The sequence below is a fragment of the Borostomias antarcticus genome (genome assembly GCF_949987555.1).
Source record: "Borostomias antarcticus genome assembly, chromosome: 1".
In the NCBI taxonomy this organism is placed as follows: domain Eukaryota; kingdom Metazoa; phylum Chordata; class Actinopteri; order Stomiiformes; family Stomiidae; genus Borostomias; species Borostomias antarcticus.
Window position 1 is genome coordinate 40,937,710 of NC_140234.1, and position 21,341 is coordinate 40,959,050.

Genomic DNA, 21,341 nt, shown 5'->3' on the forward strand with positions numbered 1-21,341 from the left:
CCTGAGTTAGCATGTTCGTTAGCATGATCTAACCCCCATCCTGAGTTAGCATGTTCGTTAGTATGATCTAACCCCCATCCTGAGTTAGCATGTTCCTTAGCATGATCTAACCCCCATCCTGAGTTAGCATGTTCGTTAGCATGATCTAACCCCCATCCTGAGTTAGCATGTTCCTTAGCATGATCTAACCCCCATCCTGAGTTAGCATGTTCGTTAGCATGATCTAACCCCCATCCTGAGTTAGCATGTTTGTTAGCATGATCTAACCCCCATCCTGAGTTAGCATGTCCGTTAGCATGATCTAACCCCCATCCTGAGTTAGCATGTTCGTTAGCATGATCTAACCCCCATCCTGAGTTAGCATGTTCGTTAGCATGATCTAACCCCCATCCTGAGTTAGCATGTTCCTTAGCATGATCTAACCCCCATCCTGAGTTAGCATGTTCCTTAGCATGATCTAACCCCCATCCTGAGTAAGCATGTTCCTTAGCATGATCTAACCCCCAACCTGAGCTAGCATGTTTCTTAGCATGATCTGACCCAGTTAGCGTGTTCCATAGCATGATGTTGAAGTGTGCTCTGTCCCTCAGGCCATCCCTGACTCGTAAACAGGGGGGGGCGGAGCTTGGGAAGGTCAGCGAGGAGGGAGAGAGGAGCAGTAAGGAGGAGACTACTACTAGGTACACACACACACACACATATACACACACATACACACACATATACACATACACACACACACTCTTATATACACACATACACATACACACATATACACAGACATACACATACACACACACTTATATACACACCCATACACATATGCACACTCACCCACCCACTCTCACCCACCCACTCACTCACCCACTCACCCACCCACCCACTCACCCACCCACTCACTCACTCACTCACTCACTCACTCACTCACTCACTCACTCACTCACTCACTCACCTCACTCATCCACCCACTCTCACTCACTCACCCACTCACTCACTCACCCACTCACTCACTCACTCACTCACTCACTCACTCACTCACTCACTCACTCACTCACCCACCCACTCACTCACTCACTTGACTCACTCATCCACCCACTCTCACTCACTCACTCACTCACCCACTCACTCACTCACTCACTCACTCACTCACTCACTCACTCACCCACCCATTCATTCATTCATTCATTCATCCATTCACTCACTCACTCACTCACTCACTATGGCAGGTCTAAGCAGGACTCCAGCGAGGACCCATCCGCCTGCAAGAACAGCTACAATAACCCCGCCTACTACATCCTGGAGGGCGTTCCCAACCAATCGGCAGCCGCTCTGTCCCCGGAGCTCCTCCCATCATCCCCCACCTCCTGTCCATCGCAGCCCGGTAAAGCCCCTCCTCCTCTGGTGGGCTCCAGGACCAAGCCGCCATCCGGGTCGGGTCCCCAGCGAAGGCAGGCGTCCGGCCAGCCGGTCCGGACCATCAGCGAGGAGGGGTCCTCGGAGGAGGACGGGGGCGGGGCGCCACAGGGGGCGGGGGGCGGGGCCAGCGGGGCCACCCTGAACCGCCCACCTCCCGACTTCCCCCCTCCCCCGCTGCCGAAGGGGGCCCTGGAGATGGCCGAGGCGCCCTTCCCCCTCAAGCCCCGCCCCCTCTACCCAGACCTGGCCGAGGTCCGAATCCCCACGGCCAATCCCGGCGCGGCGTTCGGCCTGGGGGAGGGCTTTAGGAGGGGAGGGGGGGGGAGGGGGAGGGGCAGGGGCGCTGGATGACCAGTCATGCTCAGTGCTGCAGATGGCGAAGACGCTGAGCGAGACAGAGTTCCCCTCCTCCTCCCAGCCCCCCCGCGCCCCCTCCGCCCCGCCCCTCCTCAGAGGTCAGGGGTCAGGGCTGGGCCTGGTCGATGGCTGTCGGACCTTCCCCCCCAGAGCCCCCCTCCCTGAGAGCATCGCTGAGGACCTGCCGGAGGAGGTCAGTACCTGCCGCCGTTGTTGTTGTTGTTGTTGTTGTCATTGTTGTTGTTGTTGTCGTCGTTGTCATTGTTGTTGTTGTTACCACGTTCTACTGCTTCCTTCTCACAAATGTGGTTGTGTGTGTGTATGTATATGGCTGTGCGTGTGTGTGTGTGTGTGTGTGTGTGTGTGTGTGTGTGTGTGTATGTGTGTGTGTGTGTGTGTGTCTGGTGGTTGTGTGTGTCTGGTGGTTGTGTGTGTGGTGTGGTTGTGTGTGTGTGTCTGGTGGTTGTGTGTGTGTGTGTGTGTGTGTGTGTGTGTGTCTGTGTCTGGTGGTTGTGTGTGTGGTGTGGTTGTGTGTGTGTGTCTGGTGGTTGTGTGTCTGGTGTGTGTGTGTGTGTGTGTGTGTGTGTGTGTGTGTGTGTGTGTGTGTGTGTGTGTGTGTGTGTGTGTCTGTGTGCCCTCCAGGCCCTGTGGGGCAGCAGTAGCTCGTCTCTGTCCCTGGGGGAGTCGTCCGTGGGGGAGTGGCTCCTGAGACTGGGCCTGGAGAGATACGAGGAGGGACTGCTACACAACGGCTGGGACGACCTGGAGTTCCTCAGGTACCACACACACACACACCACACACACACACACACACTACCACACACACACACAACCACACACACACACACACTACCACACACTACCACACACACACACTACCACACACACACACAACCACACACACACACAACCACACACACACACACACCTCCCCCCCACACACACACACACACACACACCATACCATACCATTTTATTTATAGAGCACATTTAAAAACAACAAAGTTGACCAAAGTGCTGTACAAGTCAAACAACAATAACACACAAAGAGCACATAGTAAAACATATGCAGTATGTCACATGAAAAAGGACAAGTCTCTTAGGCCATGTCAGGAAAACGCCAAAGAATATAAGTGTGTTTTGAGGCGTGATTTAAACACCTGCAGAGTGGGGGCCTGTCTAACATGCAGGGGTAGCTCGTTCCAGAGCTTAGGGGCTGCCACTGCGAAAGCCCGATCCCCCCTGAGCTTCAGCCTGGATTTGGGGACAACCAGGAGAAGCTGATCAGAGGACCTGAGGGACCTTGAAGGAGTATAGGGTTCCAGCAGTTCTGAGAGGTAGATGGGTGCCAAGCCATTTAGGCACTTAAAAGTAAACAGCAAGATTTTAAAATCAATCCTAAAACGCACAGGAAGCCAGTGGAGCGAAGCCAGTACCGGGGTAATGTGCTCTTGCTTACGTGTACCAGTTAGCAGGCGGTAATCGAGACGATCGGCGCTCTCCGCTTTTAGTCCACTCACTGCTGCCGCCCATGTCGGGGATGATGCATTACATCTTAAAGTCTCTCAACACCATTTAAGATGTAATGCATCATCCCCGACATGGGCGGCAGCAGTGAGTAGACTAAACAAAGCGGAGAGCGCCGATTCGCCGGTAGAAGAAGACAGTCGATGCGCTGTGGATATAAAACATTTAAGTGTACAAATGTGCCCTTTATTTGAAAGGTGGGGGACTACAAACTGTAGCGCCTTAGGAGAAAAGGCTTTCATCTTTCCAACAATGTGTTTACTTTGGTGAGTAACGAAACGGTTTTGTCTGTAGACTCGGACAAGCGGGCCGATGAAGCGCTTTCATAGGCAAATTGCATTGAGAGTAACAGGGCGTTATACGTAGGATATCGCCCTGGACCAGGTCTACAGTGAGGCTTTCAGCTTCGCTAGTCGGCCGCTGCGTTTACCTCGGCGGCTTCTGGGTCGCCTCCGCCGGGGAGGAGGGGCCGCTGCCCGGTAGAGGTGAGCAGGTATTCCCGCAAGTAGCGGCGGAGAAAAAGTTTTCTGTCCCGGATCAAACTTGACAAGATTTCTGCTAGTAAGCTGGATATCCAGAAGCGCTTGGCGATCATAAATCCGTAGAGACTTGACATTTCTCGTGACAACTGTCAAAATCAGTATAAACACAAACAAAACTGACAGCGGCAGACGGGAAGCCACACACACCGGCGCCATCACTTCCGCAATACCCTCCTCTCAGACACACACAGACAACCACACACACACACACAACCACACACACAACCACACACGCAGACACACACAAACACAACCACACACACAGACACAACCACACACATACACAAACACACACACACACACAATCACACACACACACTCACACACACAGACAACCACACACACACACACACACACAACCACACACACACACACACACAACCAGTTCTATATTTACTTTGTGTCATGTTATGTCATTAATATATTGTGTCTTTGACGCTGTGGCAATATCACCTGACATTCATGCCAATAAAACATATTGAATCAAAAATTGGTAGGACATTGACAGGTAGGACAGCCACTATCTTCTACTGTGACAGGTACAGCCACTAATCTCTATTGTGACAGGTAGGATAGTCACTGACTTCTATTGTGACAGGTAGGACAACCACTAACTTTTATTGAGACAGGTAGGACAGTCACTGACTTATATTGTGACAGGTTGGACAACCACTAACTTATATTGTGACAGGTAGGACAGTCACTGACTTATATTGTGACAGGTTGGACAGCCACTAACTTATATTGTGACAGGTAGGACAGTCACTGACTTATATTGTGACAGGTAGGACACCACTGGCTTCTATTGTGACAGGTAGGACAGTCACTGACTTCTATTGTGACAGGTAGGACAACCACTAACTTCTATTGTGACAGGTAGGACAGTCACTGACTTATATTGTGACAGGTTGGACAGCCACTAACTTATATTGTGACAGGTAGGACAGCCACTAACTTATATTGTGACAGGTAGGACAGTCATGTTATGTCATTAATATATTGTGTCTTTGAAGCTGTGGCAATATCACCTGACATTCATGCCAATAAAACATATTGAATCAAAAATTGGTAGGACATTGACAGGTAGGACAGCCACTATCTTCTACTGTGACAGGTACAGCCACTAATCTCTATTGTGACAGGTAGGATAGTCACTGACTTCTATTGTGACAGGTAGGACAACCACTAACTTTTATTGAGACAGGTAGGACAGTCACTGACTTCTATTGTGACAGGTTGGACAGCCACTAACTTATATTGTGACAGGTAGGACAGCCACTAACTTATATTGTGACAGGTAGGACAGTCATGTTATGTCATTAATATATTGTGTCTTTGACGCTGTGGCAATATCACCTGACATTCATGCCAATAAAACATATTGAATCAAAAATTGGTAGGACATTGACAGGTAGGACAGCCACTATCTTCTACTGTGACAGGTACAGACACTAATCTCTATTGTGACAGGTAGGATAGTCACTGACTTCTATTGTGACAGGTAGGACAACCACTAACTTTTATTGAGACAGGTAGGACAGTCACTGACTTCTATTGTGACAGGTTGGACAGCCACTAACTTATATTGTGACAGGTAGGACAGTCACTGACTTATATTGTGACAGGTAGGACAGTCACTGACTTCTATTGTGACAGGTAGGACAGTCACTGACTTCTATTGTGACAGGTTGGACAGCCACTAACTTATATTGTGACAGGTAGGACAGTCACTGACTTATATTGTGACAGGTAGGACACCACTGGCTTCTATTGTGACAGGTAGGACAGTCACTGACTTCTATTGTGACAGGTAGGACAACCACTAACTTCTATTGTGACAGGTAGGACAGTCACTGACTTCTATTGTGACAGGTTGGACAGCCACTAACTTATATTGTGACAGGTAGGACAGCCACTAACTTATATTGTGACAGGTAGGACAGCCACTAACTTATATTGTGACAGGTAGGACAGTCACTGACTTCTATTGTGACAGGTAGGACCGTCACTAATTTCTATTGGAACAGGTAGGACAGCCACTAACGTTTATTGGGACTGTTCCGCCCCCCTGGTGGCCTGAAGCAGAAGAGCGCAACATAGGGCGACACAATGGGTCAGTGAGGGTGCAAGTACACAAAACCAAGACACTAATATGCAATAAAGAAAGTCAGTGAGAAACTAAATGTGGCACCAAAATAAATATAACCAAAAATAAATCCCCGCCCCTCCCTTAACAGGTGCAAAGCACCCAACAAAATACAAGGAATGGTGACCACAACTAAAACTGGGGTTCTAACAGAAAATAGCTACTGTACGTGTGGTGAAAGAAATGGAAACCCCGGGGTGTCTAAGGCCTGCTCACTGCTCCCTGTGTGCAAACAGACAGAAACGGTTAACAAAACACAGACAAACAAATGAGTACAACTAAAGTGGGCTGTTAGACAAAACAAGGATCAGGTTAACAACAAATAACTACTTTGAAGCCCCAACAAAATGTTAACCAATAACTCAAACAAGAAGGCTCAACAAAACCAAACCAAACCGCTCTACCTACCCAGAGCTCTGCCACGGCTCGGGTAGGAGAGACAGAACTGAACACAAAAGGACATTTATGGTGCGTTTGTTTGTGGTCGGAGGTGGCAAGTCGCAAGTGGGACAGCCACTAACTTCTCTTGTGACAGGTACAGCCATTGACTTCTATTGTGACAGGTCCAGCCACTAAATTCTATTTTGACAGGTATAGCCATTAACTTCTATTATGACAGGTAGAACAGCCACTTACCTCTATTGTGACAGGTAGGACAGCCAGTACCTTCTATTGAGACAGGTAGATGATTTTGCGTATCTGAGTGTGTGGACCTGCGGGGTTGATTTGGTTGATTTGTCATATTGTGCAGAATACATGTATAAAGTATATATTTGTCTTTGACAGGAATACATATTCATGTTTGACAGGGATAGACACAATTCCAGGACTTATTTCCATCGTGGTCCCTGGCCGTCATACAACACGTTACATAACTGCATTAATTTAAAAGTGACAGATACAGTACTTTCATTACATTTATACCACAATCCTACAGTTCAAATTTATACACACATTTCAAGTATTTCACGGAGTAAAAAGGTCTGTTTGCTTCTTTAGTCTAAATCCTGGTCATGTTGAGTCTAAATCCTGGTCATGTTGCTATGGCTACCCTTATTTTGAGATGCTATCTAACAGCCTCTGGTTGACCTTTTTCTTTCAAACCTGTGGGTTCTGGGTAGCGTGGTATAAACTGGACTATCCCTGAATATTTCCAGGGTATAAAAGGGCTAGCCCACTTTAACCCTGGTATAGTCTGGGTAGGGGCTATATGTTGGGCTTGGACCTGTCAGAAATGAGGCAGGCAGTGCTGATGACAGATCCAGGATCAGCTCTCATCTGCAGAATGAATCAGAATCAGTGTGTCAGATGTGACGCGTGCTCCATTCCTGACCAGCGCGCCGGCATGAGGGTGTTCAGCTCTGAGCTCTAACTGAACACTCTGCTCTGCAGTGACATCACAGAGGAGGACCTGGAGGAAGCCGGCGTCATGGACCACGCCCACAAGCGCGTCCTGCTGGAGAGCCTGAAGCAGCAGCAGAAGTGAGGCGGTCAGACGCGGTCCAGACGGGGTCCGGACCCGGCCAACGCCCGGCAGAACAGCCCGAGACCCGCCAATCAACGTCAGACTGTGCCTTCCCAGAACATTTGCACTCCATTTTTATCTTATTTGGAAAACAAGCAGAATTGTTGAACCAAAATGTCCTTTTTTTCTTTAGACGTACTGTACTGCACCTAGGGAATCTGTACTTGTGGTTGCCGTAGTAACCAGTCTTATTTAAGAGAGAAACATTTCAGTCGGTCACTACGACCCCGCCCTCTGCCCCACCCCTCTGCCCCGCCCCCCGCTGAGGGACGCCGGCAGTCAGTGACATCATCAAGATGCGACTGAGAGGACTTGTTTGGCCTTGCCTCCGGCCAGGGAGCACACTTCACACGTCTTCAACTTATGTTCATTAATTATTGTATGTTAATCATTATGGTTGTTCTGTTATTGTTGTTATTATTATTATTATTATTATTATTATCATTATTCAGATAATGGTTACTGTTGTTTGTTCATATTGGTCAGGTGCCGCTGTGTGTTTTATTTTAAGATAAAGGGAATGGAGCAAACCAAACCAACACAGTGAGACCTCACTGAACCTGGGCCTTGTCTGAACCAGATTACTACCTGGACCTGGGCCTGGTCTGAACCAGGTTACTACCTGGACCTGGGCCTGGTGTGGACCGGGTTAGTACCTGGACCTGGGTCTGGTCTGAACCAGGTTACTACCTGGGCCTGGTGTGGACCGGGTTAGTACCTGGAGTATGCTAGTCCAGTAGAACAGGTTTCCTCAGCCCTGGTCCTCATGAGACTGCTGGTTCAGATAGTGGTTGAGGCGTGTGGGTCCCAGTACTGGGCTGATAGGGGTGCAGCTGGAGTGGAAGCCAGCGTACACAGGGTGTCCCCAGGACAGGGCCTCTCCAGGACAGGGCCTCTCCAGGACAGGGTGTCCCCAGGACAGTGTGTCCCCAGGACAGTCTCCCCCCCAGGACAGGCTCTCCCCAGGACAGGCTCTCCCCAGGACAGGGTGTCCCCAGGACAGGCTCTCCCCAGGGCAGGGTGTCCCCAGGACAGAGTGTCCGCAGGACAGGCTCTCCCCAGGACCAAGTATAAGAAACAGGCCGTTGGTCCCTGACTTCACCACCAGATGGCGTTAATTTCCAGCAAACCTGTGGAAAAGGCAGGAGAAAACTGTAGCCTACACACAAGGGGACTTTTACTTTATATTTTTGCCATTATTTTATGTATGCTGGTTGTGTTACTATTGTAATAGTGTGTAACAGGTGTGAGTTGGTAGTTGGTAGTGAGAGAGAGCTGACACACACAGAGAGAGAAAGAGAGTATCTCCCTCCCCAGGCCAGACTACCAGAGAGAGTATCTCCCTCCCCGGGCCAGACTACCAGAGAGAGAGAGAGTATCTCCCTCCCCGGGCCAGACTACCAGAGAGAGAGAGAGAGAGAGAGAGAGAGAGAGAGAGTATCTCCCTCCCCGGGCCAGACTACCAGAGAGAGAGAGAGTATCTCCCTCCCCGGGCCAGACTACCAGAGAGAGAGAGAGAGAGAGAGAGAGAGAGAGAGAGAGTATCTCCCTCCCCGGGCCAGACTACCAGAGAGAGAGAGAGTATCTCCCTCCCCGGGCCAGACTACCAGAGAGAGAGAGAGAGAGAGTATCTCCCTGCCCAGGCCAGACACCGTCCTCTGGGGTTAGCTTTCTGTTTAGAGGGGGGAAAGCTGTCATTTGGTCCAGGTATCTCAAGTAACCCTTCCTCCTCCTCTCCCATGTCGTGTTTCCCCTCCCTCTGTTTTGTCTAAGACCCCCATCCTGCCAGTGTAGTCGTCAGGGTTGTGTAGCTGGTGTGTAGTTTTCAGGTTGTGTAGCGCTGCAATGTGTGGTTGTGTCTCATGTTGTAACAGCCAAATATAACAGCAGCCATCAACCAGAATGTGTTGCAGTTTTAACACAGCAGCTGTGTGTGTGTGTGTGTGTGTGTGTGTGTGTGTGTGTGTGTGTGTGTGTGTGTGTGTGTGTGTGTGTGTGTGTGTGTGTGTGTGTGTGTGTGTGTGTGTGTGTGTGTGTGTGTGTGTGTGTGTGTGTGAGTGAGTGAGTGTGTGTGTGTCTGATCCTCAGAACTCTGTCCTCTCTCTCCATCCATACTCCACCATTTAGATGTTAGGATCTTCTTGCGTTGTTAAGTTAATAAATGTTGTTGACCACATGTTATCTGTCTTTTTCAGTAAATAAAGACTAATATCTAACTTAAAGCTAATGTTTTTAGTTTTTTTTTCCAGGTCAGTAACTGTGAAAAGGCCGTCTATAATAGTTCCCTAATGTAGCGTCCAGGTTGGGGTCATTGAAGGTCCAGGACAGAGGGGTGTTCTGGGAGGGGGGGGGGGGGGGGGTGGAGGTCTACAGTAGGACAGGGGGGTGTTCTGGGGGGGGGGTGAAGGCCCAGGGCAGGGGGGGGGGGTGCTCTTGGGGTGGTGGAGGCCCAGGACAGGGGGGTGTTCTGGGGGTGGTGGAGGCCCAGACAGGGGGGTGTTCTGGGGGTGGTGAAGGCCCAGGACAGGGGGGTGTTCTGGGGGTGGTGGAGGCCCAGGACAGGGGGGTGTTCTGGGGGGGGGGGGGGTGAAGGCCCAGACAGGGGGGTGTTCTGGGGGGGTTGAACGCCCAGGACAGAGGGGTGTTGTGGGGTGGTGAAGGCCCAGACAGGGGGGGGCGTTCTGGGGTGGGTGAAGGCCGAGACAGGGGGGTGTTCTGGGGGGGTGAACGCCCAGGACAGAGGGGTGTTCTGGGATGGTGAAGGCCCAGACAGGGGGGGTGTTCTGGGGTGGGTGAAGGCCCAGACAGGGGGGGTGTTCTGGGGTGGGTGGACAGGCTGACTAGAGGATCCCTCTGGAGCTCAGGATGATGAAGGCTGTCTGATGACTAGAGGCCTGAATCCTGGATCTATAGAATGTCCTCCCTCTATCTCTCTCTCCATCTCTCTCTCTCCATCTCCATCGCTCTCTGTCCATCTCTCTCTCCATTTCCATCCCTTTCACTGCTAAGAATTGACTGAAGTAGAAGGTATAAATGCAAAATGTATATATTAGGTCAACACACACTCATGCACACACACACACACACACACACACACACACACACACACACACACACACACACACACACACACACAGCCCTCTTCCCTGGTACACACAACAAGCAGACCAGGCCTGGGTTTTGAGCAGTGCTTTTATAGAGTAGATTTATTAGACAGAATATGACAGTAGTGCTATAACGATTCAGTTCCCTCCACCACTCGTCTGGCTGCGTGGCCCCTCCCCCTGGCCTGCGGCGAGGGGCGGGGCTTCAGAGGCGGGGCTTCCACACAGACAACCTTTGGAATGACCGCCACTCCAAAGCAGTATGGGGGGAACACTACCTAATACTTATATTAATATTTACAGTATACTTTTGTCAACTCACAACATTGGATATCTATCTGTTTAAAATGCCTTGCTGTTGTTATTGGTCACACATAAAAACATTGTTATTTCCCCCACGTTTATCTGTGTATAGATATGGAGGATCCAGATTTGAACCATGTGTTCAGATGCAGAGAAGAGGGACATCTCTGTGGTTACTGGGAGAGAAGAGGTGTGTGTGTGCGTGCGTGTTTGTGTGTGTGCGTGCGTGTATATGTGTGTGTGTGTTAAACCTGTAATGGGACAGTGCTAAGCCTTGCGTAAGGGGTGTGTGTGTGTGTGTGTGTCTCTTATGAGGACTGGTCCACCAGTGTTCATCCTGAGTCCTGTCCTACAAACATGTTCCCACACACATCGTCCATCAAGGGACGCCACCAACCCCTGTGTTCCCACACCACCTCACAGAACCAGGGAACCAGAACCAGGGACCCGGGGCAGAGGAACCAGGGACCCAGAACCAGAACCAGGGGCCCAGAACCAGGGACCCAGAACCAGGGACCCGGGGCAGAGGAACCAGGGGCCCAGAACCAGAGACCCAGAACCAGGGAACCAGAACCAGGGGCCCAGAACCAGGGACCCGGGGCAGAGGAACCAGGCGCCCAGAACCAGGGACCCAGAACCAGGGAACCAGAACCAGGGGCCCAGAACCAGGGACCCAGAACCAGGGACCCGGGGCAGAGGAACCAGGGGCCCAGAACCAGGGACCCAGAACCAGGGGCCCGGGGTAGAGGAACCAGGGGACTGGGGTAGAGGAACCGGGCTGGCGCTGACGGAGGTGAAGACATGTGGAACAGCAACATTTCACTGTGATTGAACACTGAACACTGAACGTTTGTGTGTGACAAATAAAGATCTGAATCTGTATGAGATTGGTATCCGTAGTTTGAGTTGGTATCCATGTATGTGTGTGTGTGTGTGTGTGTGTGTGTGTGTGTGTGTGTGTGTGTGTGTGTGGGCATGCGTACGTGCGTGTGTGTGTGCGTGCGTGTGCGTGTGTGTGTCTGAGAGACAGTGAGACAGTAGTAGCAGTGTTGGGGGTCATTGAGAGGGGTGCAGTAAGGTGGTGGGAGGGGGTTGTGGGTAATTGGATTTGGGAGCTCTCTCTCTTGTGAGGACGCGGGGGTCCCTCTGTCAGGAGCTCAGAGGGACGTTGTGCTTGCTTGTAACAGGCTGGGTTTTGTCCTCTGGTTTGGTCCTGGGGAGGGGGTTCTCTGTGTTTGGTCTTGGATGGGGGGGGGGGTCTCTGTGTTTGGTCCTGGGGGGGGGGGTCTCTGTGTTTGCCTGCTGACCCTCTCATTACCATTCCTCTCCGAGCCCTCAACGCTGTGAGGGGCCGCTACATGCACCACCATGTCTGCTAATGCTTTACAACTAACAGTGTGTGATCGTGGGTGTTTGTGTGTGTGGTTGTGGGTGTGTGGTTGTGTGTGTGTGCGTGTGTGGTTGTGTGTGGTTGTGTGTGTGTGGTTGTGTGTGGTTGTGTGTGTGTGTGTGTGTGTGTGTGTGTGTGTGGTTGTGTGTGTGTGGTGGACGGGGTGCGGGGGGCCAGGTTTTCTTTATCTAGACGATGCATGGGTGAGAATGTGAGAACACACACATACCTGCATACACTCCTGCACGGATAAAAACACACACACACGCACACATATACACACGCACACTCATGCACACGCACGCACACATAAACACATACACACGCACACACATCAGGCTTCTGCTGAAAAGTCTTGGGGAGTAATAAATTAAGGAGGTGGGGCTAGATAGGGGGCGGTATAGATAGGAATAACAGACGTCTTGTTCTGTGCGTCCCCCCTCTCTAGAACAGAGTCTCTAGGGAGGAGAACCGTGTCTGTGTAGCGAGGGCGGAACCCGAGCCAGGGTTCTGCGGTCCTAGAACAGGTTGGTCTTGAGTCCGGGGTTGGGTTTTCTGTGGAAGGTGGAGAGCACGCCGGCGAAGGGTCCGGTCATACTGTCTGCCGGCTGCCAGGCCTTCAGCAGGTCGGGGGGCGGGGCCTGGGCAGCGGGCGTGGCCATGCTGGGGTTGGAGGGGCCCAGGCCGGGCCAGCTGGGGGGGCTCTTCAGGCCCTGCAGCGCGGGGGAGCCGCCGGCGGCGCTGGCGTAGCCGGCGGGGGCGGGGCTGGGGCTCAGGCTGGCGGGGCTGCCCATGTTGCCGTTGGCCGAGCCGGGCAGGGAGGCGGTGCTGTCCGGGGTGGGGCTGCAGGTGGACTCTTTGGACTCGTCGTCGTCCGAGGAGGAGCGCGCCTCGCCCTTCTTCCCCCCCGCGGAGCTGCTGGTGCTCCCGCTGCTCCCCCCACTCCCCCCGCCGCCGCCCGGGCCCGACTTGGAGTTGGCGGCGCGCTCCTGCTTGCGGAACTTTGCGCGGCGGTTCTGGAACCACACCTGTGAGACGCAGAGAAATACCGTTATTACAACACATGATCCGACTCAACAATTTAATATAAAACCACTTAACCACCAGAGAAGAGTGTGATTGATCATGTGATGATCGCTGATTAAACAGCACGTGGGGGAGCATAATAGATCAAAGTATTCTGACTAGTCTTTCCCACAACAAATGACTGAACACAGGGCTATGTGCCTCAGGCTACTGAACACAGGGCTATGTGCCTCGGGCTACTGAACACAGGGCAATGTGCCTCGGGCTACTGAACACAGGGCTATGTGCCTCGGGCTACTGAACACAGGGCTATGTGCCTCGGGCTACTGAACACAGGGCTATGTGCCTCGGGCTACTGAACACAGGGCTATGTGCCTCGGGCTACTGAACACAGGGCTATCCTGGTCTCACCTGGACCCTGGCCTCGGTCAGGTCGATCTTGAGGGCCAGTTCCTCGCGGGTGTAGATGTCGGGGTAGTGAGTCTCCGCGAACACGCGCTCGAGCTCCTTTAGCTGCGAGCTCGTGAAAGTGGTCCGGATGCGCCGCTGCTTCCGCTTCTCGTTCAGACCAGAGGGGTCGGAGAAGAACTTGTACGGTACTGAGGAATCAATCACAGACAAAAAAAAACTGAGTTTTGACCAATATAACTCGAGAAGATGGGAAAAAAGGCTCATCAAAGACTGACAAAGAGTTTGCGGCATGTTTAGTCGTTGACTGACTTGCTTATTATAGGCCTAGTAGCATATCTCATTTAAAAATAATGCAAATACTAACTAAATATATGATCATCAAATAAAGAGGTAAATATATATATATATATATATATATATATATGTATTATATATATATATATGTATTATATGTATTATATATATATATATATATATATATATATATATATATATGAGAGTGTGTTTGTGTGTGTATACATACATACATAGGCTACATAAATATTCATACATATAAATATCAAGTAGCCAACTAATGGTCGTCTAAATGAAAGTTGACAGAAACGATCATAAGTAGCCTAATAGCAAACCTGTTTAATTTGAATGTGATTTGAACGTTATTTAAAATGAATTTTATAAAATATAAATATCTAATAAAATCTCTGATGATCAAGTTGTTGTAAATGAATAGTGTTTGTAAGATGTTTGTTCTCGCGTAAAAGGCTCTCCAAAACGGAAAGGAAAAGTGCGCGAGCATTGCGACAGGCCTATTTAATTTATATTATATTAAAGTATAGGCTATTTAATTAATGTTTTAAAGGTTATTTCAGTAGAGTGAGGGGAAACGTCCTTTGTACTGGATGTTAAAAGGAGAAATTGTTATCTGCATTTAGGCTAGAGACCAACAATTGTGTGCCATTGAATACTGTTTAACAGTTGGTGACACTAGGCTATTTAACAAACATTAATCCGATAACATTCTGATGAAAGATAATAAAAAGAAAATATTTACAATATCCTAAATTGTTTTGTTTAATTTCCTATCGATCTTGGTTAGGCAAAAAGACTATAAGGCCTATAAATTGAACGTCACTCAAATAAATCTTTGGATGGGCTAATCTTTTGATTGATGATTTAAAAAAAAAAATAAAGACATTTTATTGGATAAATATTCATGCTTCCTCCGTTAATTTTTGTTCTGAACGAATGTGAGCTAAACGGAGTCATTTGATTCAACAGGATTAAATTGCAGCTAAATAAGCATAGGCCTAGTCTACGAGTAAAAATTAACTAAGATGTTTAATTTAGTAGCCTATAATTAGGCTAAACCAAACTGCGGTTATGTTCATTCCGTAGGCTTTGGGCTGTTCGGAGAATCAGTCAAGCTACAAAACAGATATTGATTAGCCTATAATAAATAATAAATCGAATCACCTCTAACCACATCTAAATAATCTATCGTATCTAGGCTAATGTTCTTTTTTTATGCTTTCGCTACTATGTAGCCTATATTCTGCATTTCCAACCTGCTGCAATTTTCCACTGCTGAAATGCCAAATTTCCTCCTACGGGGATTATTAAAGTTCATATCTATCTATCAAAGCGTCAAACATAAAAATGTAAATTGACGATGGGCAACATAACTATAACCCGCAGAGCATCTCCGTTCTTCTCTCCGTGTGTCCTCGTGCCCCCCGGCCGCTGCCCCGCGCGCTCTGCTCTTACCTGTGGAATAGGGTGTTGGCTGGTGCTCGCGCAGAGCGCCCAGCGTGCAGCTCGCGGTGCTGAGGGGCGTGCATCCCGGATTGGTGAACCCGCTGCGGATCGGGTTGTACTGGAACGAGCTGGCCTGGCTGCACGAACTGAAGTCCGCGTAGGCCGACGCTTCCATTGCCGCCATGCACGAGTCGTAGGAGTTCAGGTAGGAGTAATCCATTTTATACATGGAGGCGCGTGGAGCCAACTCTGTGAGCGCTGGATCTTCGGTTCGAAAATCAGCGTTCTGGCACAATCGTGAACAAGGCCGTAGAGAGTGCGTAAAAGCTGTCTCTTGACTATCTCCAAGGACCGTTAGGTCTCGGTTAGCCTATCAGTCCTACTCGCCACACTAGTTTTCAGATTTCTTGTTTTCCGTGACTTGAGTCTGTTTTTCTTTTGGTAAACTGTCTTGATATCTCCTTGGTCTCTATTTTGTTGTTGCCTTTTTTGAGTCGTTTTAGTCTTTCTTCCACGTCCACTACTCTCTGCCTCTCGACCTCACCGACTGCTTCGCGCTCCGTGTGACAGCGCGCCGGGCTGCTCGTGCAGCGTTTATAATAAACTTGGCAGAGCGCGAGACAATGGCGAGGCGGTGGTCTCTTTCCATGACAATGTCTCGAGAGTCTATTGGGGGGCAGCTCGCGCGGCCAGCCCCCTCCCACCTCTCAGGCATCACCGATGCGCGTGAGGTTAACCCTCTCAGCCAGACGTCTTCATGAGAGAAGAAACTCCAGATATGATTTTGATTTTCTGTAATTAAAAGCTTTTATTTGATATTGATCAGTTAGTCTCTCAGCATGAGCGCTATTGGACTGGGTGAACGCGGTGACACCTCAGTCGTTTTACTACGAGTGAGCAGCCGAAAAACAATCCCTATGGCTTCCATAAGTGCATTGACGCCTATTAAATTGGTTTAAGTTATTGTTGGGTGTCATAAAATCATGTGATAAGACACAACCCCACCCATACAGCCCCCAGAAGGACTTCACCCCCCCCCCCCCGGGGAGACAGAGAGGTTAGCCAGTCAGCCTCTGCCTTTCCGCTCGGAGTTTCACCCCTTTTGTGAAAGCTGTAAGAGAACCATGTTTCAGCTGTGGGCTCCGTCCGGCCGCCCTGCTGTTTGAGAGAGACTGTTATAGAGGATGATTAAGAGTGACTATGCTATCAAATCATATTCTCCTAATCCAAATTATCCGTTTTATGTGCTGATAAAGGTATTTGAGTGCCAATTAAAGACTTTATGCCTGTGTGTGTGTGTGTGTGTGTGTGTGTGTGTGTGTGTGTGCGTGTGTGTGTGTGTGTGTGTGTGTGTGTGTGTGTGTATGCGCGTGTGTGTGTGCGCGCGCGCGTCTAATAGAACAAATCAGAAGGAATAGAATAGCCCGCGTGTGGTGGGTGGATGCACTTTAAGTCATGTCGAACTACCAAATCATTCGATTATTGGCTTCGGGTTGAGTTTGATTTTAAACTAACCATTAATAGATTATTCGAGGTCTATAAAGGCTACTTAATAAATAGCCAAATTGCACGGTCTCCGTTGAAACATTTTTAAACTATGGCTATAGGCCTAAACCAATGCAAAATTAATCTGTTCCATTCTAATCCGTTTAAATTCGTTAGCCTAGTCTACAGATGATCGAAAAAAAACAAACAATTTCCGCATCATTCTCGTATGAATTTTCCACACAGGGTGAAGGCCTGTTATATGCTGTGACGCATCATTTCAGATGTGTTTTGGGCCGCTCTCGTGGAGCTGAATGTAGAGAGGTCTGTGTTAGTTTCTTGTGTTTCTTTCTAACCGCCAGCGACGCGGCACCGCCAGTCAGATATCTGTCGCTTCTGTGGCTCTAACCCGGCGAGACGCGTACTGCCTCGAGCGGGTGCGTCACGGTGCATTTCGGTAATTCGGTATTGAATGGCTGGTGGGCCAACGGGACCCCCTCGCGCCGCCTCCGCCTCTCATCCATCACCGGGTAAATCATATGCACGCGCCAGCTACGTCTGCACCCAATGTGAACGGAAAAGTGCCGTTTCTTCCGCTCTCGGAGGGAATAAGGGGATAGGATGCTGACGTGATGAAGTGACACACACACACACACACTTTTCCGCGAACCTGCCACAGGTGGGCAGGCTGCTAGCCTCACCTGCCGCCTCAGCGCAGTGTCAGTGTGGGTGAGTTTATAAACTGACCGTGCGGCCGAGTGGACGAAGCACCTGGCCGCTGGTCCGCCCGCTGCCTGTCAAGGCCCGTACAATAACCGAGCTACATCTGGAGTTGGCCCGGAACGAAATGCTGACATGTTAGGCCATTTAAAGGCCGTCGGCAACCAGAGGACAGGCTTCCACGGTACCGGCTACCTGCAGTGCGCGTGTGAAACGCATGTAGGCTCGGTGAAAAATTGTGTGAAATGGAAGCGTCATTTCCAGAGTAGTCCTACAGACCTACAGGCCCCACATTGTGAAATTAGACGAGCCTATATTTTCCATGAACTATAGGCTTATAAACCCATAAAAGAGACCGCTGAACCGCGTAGGGATTAGGCTATAGACTATATTTTGGATGCTAAATATCACAACGAGTTTAGGACCTGTAGTCTAAAGAGGGAACTGAATTAGTTAATATTCAATAAGAAATGCAATAGGTCTACATGGTTAAATTAATCTGACATTAGCCTATATGACGGGTCATTAAGGGAATATGAGACTTTATTCAAATATCGTTTTACTGAGGCGTAGGCCTATTCGCACACATTCTATTCTATTTGTATTCTGGCTCTGGTAGGCCTATAGACTCTGGTAAATAGCCTAAATTCCTCTTAATCAATTAACAATTAATAACGCAACCAGCACCCGCGGGGGCCCGGTGACGGCCCGGTGTCCAGGTCTTTGTCTGCTCGTGTATTCTGATGGATCGAACAGACAGACCCGTGTGATTGACAGCCCCGCGCGCTACCCAGACCACCGCCGCGTGCCCCGGGACAGATACCGGCAGGCCTCCCGCGCAGTCTTTCTCTGAAGCCGGTTGTTCCTGTCTCATCCTTTACTGATCTCTCATCTCCTCCCCCAGTCTCTCCTCTCTCCATCCATCCATCCATCCATCCATCCATCCATCCATCCATCTCTCCTTCTCGGAGGCACCAGTCTCCCCGTCTCATCCATCTCTCCGCGCGCCCCTCGGTGTCTCCTCGGCTTCATTAGCCCAATCTGCATTCACCAGCCGTCGGTCTTCCCGCCCCGCACGCCTCACGCCGCTCGGTGCCCGGTACCGGCAGTGAGAGACAGCCTCCGCTCTAATGGGAGGACCATCGGAAACGATTACCGTCAGAAGGACAGGACTGGAGAAGCCGAACCAAACCCCGAGGAATTCGATTACTCCGCCGAGATGTGCCGTTTTGGTTGAAATGAGACGTTTTGAATCGCATGCACAACAGACAGATTAATTAGGTCTGCAGCGGAGGTCAAGGGGCCACAAGGCTATTACATATAGGCCTATAGCCCGAATAAAAGAGCCGTGAGAATAGATAGGCTACGGTCTGACGGAATGTTCTTTTGGGGGGAAAGTGTTTGAATATTCCCAATCCCTCATCCCTCTCCAGGGCTCGGGGTGGCTCCTGTGTGTGTGTGTGTGTGTGTGTGTGTGTGTGTGTGTGTGTGTGTGTGTGTGTGTGTGTGTGTGTGTGTGTGTGTGTGTGTGTGTGTGTGATAGCTGCTGTGGCCTTTGTTCCCGTGTCTGTTGACTCAGACGTCATGAATCCAAAAGACCGTCGTTACTGTTTCCGTTAAATCGCCCATGAATGTAAAAGTCCAAAGTTGAACCCTCCTCGCCCCTGGGTTGGGGAATTAGCCCGGATTAAAGACCGCTGGGAGACTAGGACTCTTTGAAGGGATTAGGTTTAACGTTAAACTCGCAGGAGAGGGTCGCTGCTCTTTTGGGAGACTAAAACTGGCGAGGCAGTGAATTTAACTTTGGAAACAGTTTAACTTACATCGCAAACTCACCTCTGAACCCGCCATACGGGACCTTCCCACACAGCAGACGGTCCTATGGGCACTGCCGTCTCAGATGTGAGACGAGAGAGCAGCATGGACCCAATCTTTCCTCATCAAGCCGCAAGGACACACCAGACTTTTTTAAGAGTAAAAATCTCCAACACTTCTCAAAATCTCACGGGACGACTGCTCGAAAACCTCAGTAGAGGTGCGAATTGAAATCAATAGATTACGTTCAAAAAGTTTAATTCTACAAAGAAATAGGTGACTTAGCTAGGCCTACCACAACAATATTATTTCGGCCTAGACCCTGGCCAAATATTGCTTTTTTTATTATGCTATCCACATCTCCACAGCCAACGATGGGTCAAATTATTCTAATGGATAAAGGCATTTTAGGTCTACAAAAAAGGCTTTTTAGGATTAAAACAGACTAGAGGTCCCATGAGAGCGCGCACACACACGCACACACGCACACACACACACACCACAGCTGGAGAAGCCGGGATGGCCGCGCGCAGGAGAGCTTCTCCAAACACGCTAATTAGATCTCGCGCTCTGGCCCCGCGCTCTGAAAGCAAGCCCAGCGGCGGGGCGCGCGGAGCTGTGGAAAGTTAATTGAATTAAATTCCCTCTAAACTAATTAGACTGCAATCTGCCACGCGAGCTGTCCCTGAGCAAGGTTCGAATTAGGCAGAATGGATTTGTTCCTTTCTTTAAGAGAAAGGGGGCAGACTGGTATGTTTTCGGGGCTTTTATTCGCATGTTATGCTAATCCTCCCAAGGGACTGACTCGTGTTTGGACCGGGCGGTTTTGGCAGGTTGCGTCTGGCGAGGCTCCGTCCGTTTCTCGAGTCCTACCGCGTTCACCGTCACAGACAGGCCTGAAACAACTCTATTTACCTATACACGTGGAGAGAATGATGTATATTAACACCGGGGACAAATTCAAAAAGCCCAATCTCTCCCCCGGTCTGTTCAGGGAAGTCGAGGCGCTTCCTATGGGAGATGGTGTAATGTCAGGTTCTTTATTCGTGGTATAAGCTGGGCTGAGAAGGGTAATGGCGGATCGATCCTCGTATAGCGTCCAGGGGGAACCACAGAACAGAACAGAGGAGAGGAAGGGTGAGGGGAGGGGAGGGGAGGAGGGGGGTGAGGAGAGGAGAACACGGATGAAAATCCTCCGTTAAGAGCGCGGACAGATATGATAATGGAGCGCGCGGGTATCGGAGCACTCAGGGGTGCGCGCCGCCGGGCGGTGCTGAGAGCTCGCGGGCCAGGCTAGATGTGTGTGTGTGTGTGTGTGTGTGTGTGTGTGTGTGTGTGTGGGCCAGGCGTCATCATCACCTGCTGTCGGCCGTAGGGCTCGGAGAAGCAGGATCGTCCGTGGAGGTGAAATAAGAAAAAGAGACGATACAGCTCGGACACAACGACAACATGTCAAATGTCACTCTGTCAAACAATATCCTCTTCTGAATACTTTTGCTAAATTGACGTTCTGCAGACACACAAACGCTAATAATAGTGGAAGTGGAAAGGTTAGAGTTGACTTGTTAAAAGTTGGGCCAGCCTCCAGCAGAGAGACTCCTATCATCCACATATCTCTCTCCCAAATCCCTCTAAGCCCAAGATCAACTCTCTCCCCCATAAGAGGAGGATGGACGGGTACCTTTGGGCGTGGCAGGAGAGAGAGAGGGAGGAAGAGAGAGAGGGAGAGAGAGGGACAGAGAGGGAGAGAGAGAGAGAGGGAGAGAGAGAGGGAGAGAGAGAGGGGGAGAGAGGGAGAGAGGGACAGAGAGAGAGAAGA

At 49.9% G+C, this 21,341-nt stretch overlaps 2 protein-coding genes across 2 annotated transcripts in view; one reads left to right on the forward strand and one right to left on the reverse strand.

The window, feature by feature from the left end:
* The window catches only part of inppl1a (inositol polyphosphate phosphatase-like 1a), a 69,115-nt gene extending 59,596 nt beyond the window's left edge, over positions 1-9,519 (forward strand). Inside the window, 5 exon segments of the mRNA XM_084441353.1 lie at positions 591-680; positions 1,227-1,715; positions 1,717-1,966; positions 2,416-2,549; positions 7,381-9,519. Coding sequence (XP_084297479.1) covers positions 591-680; positions 1,227-1,715; positions 1,717-1,966; positions 2,416-2,549; positions 7,381-7,474 — 1,057 coding nt within the window. The 3' untranslated portion in view covers positions 7,475-9,519.
* A 3,309-nt stretch (positions 9,520-12,828) lies between these two features.
* Positions 12,829-15,731, reverse strand: phox2a (paired like homeobox 2A; the record flags this gene model as incomplete). Its single annotated transcript, XM_084442014.1, has 3 exons — positions 12,829-13,338; positions 13,748-13,935; positions 15,512-15,731. 3 exons carry the CDS (start codon positions 15,729-15,731, stop codon positions 12,829-12,831), a joined length of 918 nt encoding a protein of 305 aa, XP_084298140.1.
* Positions 15,732-21,341: the final 5,610 nt, after the last annotated feature.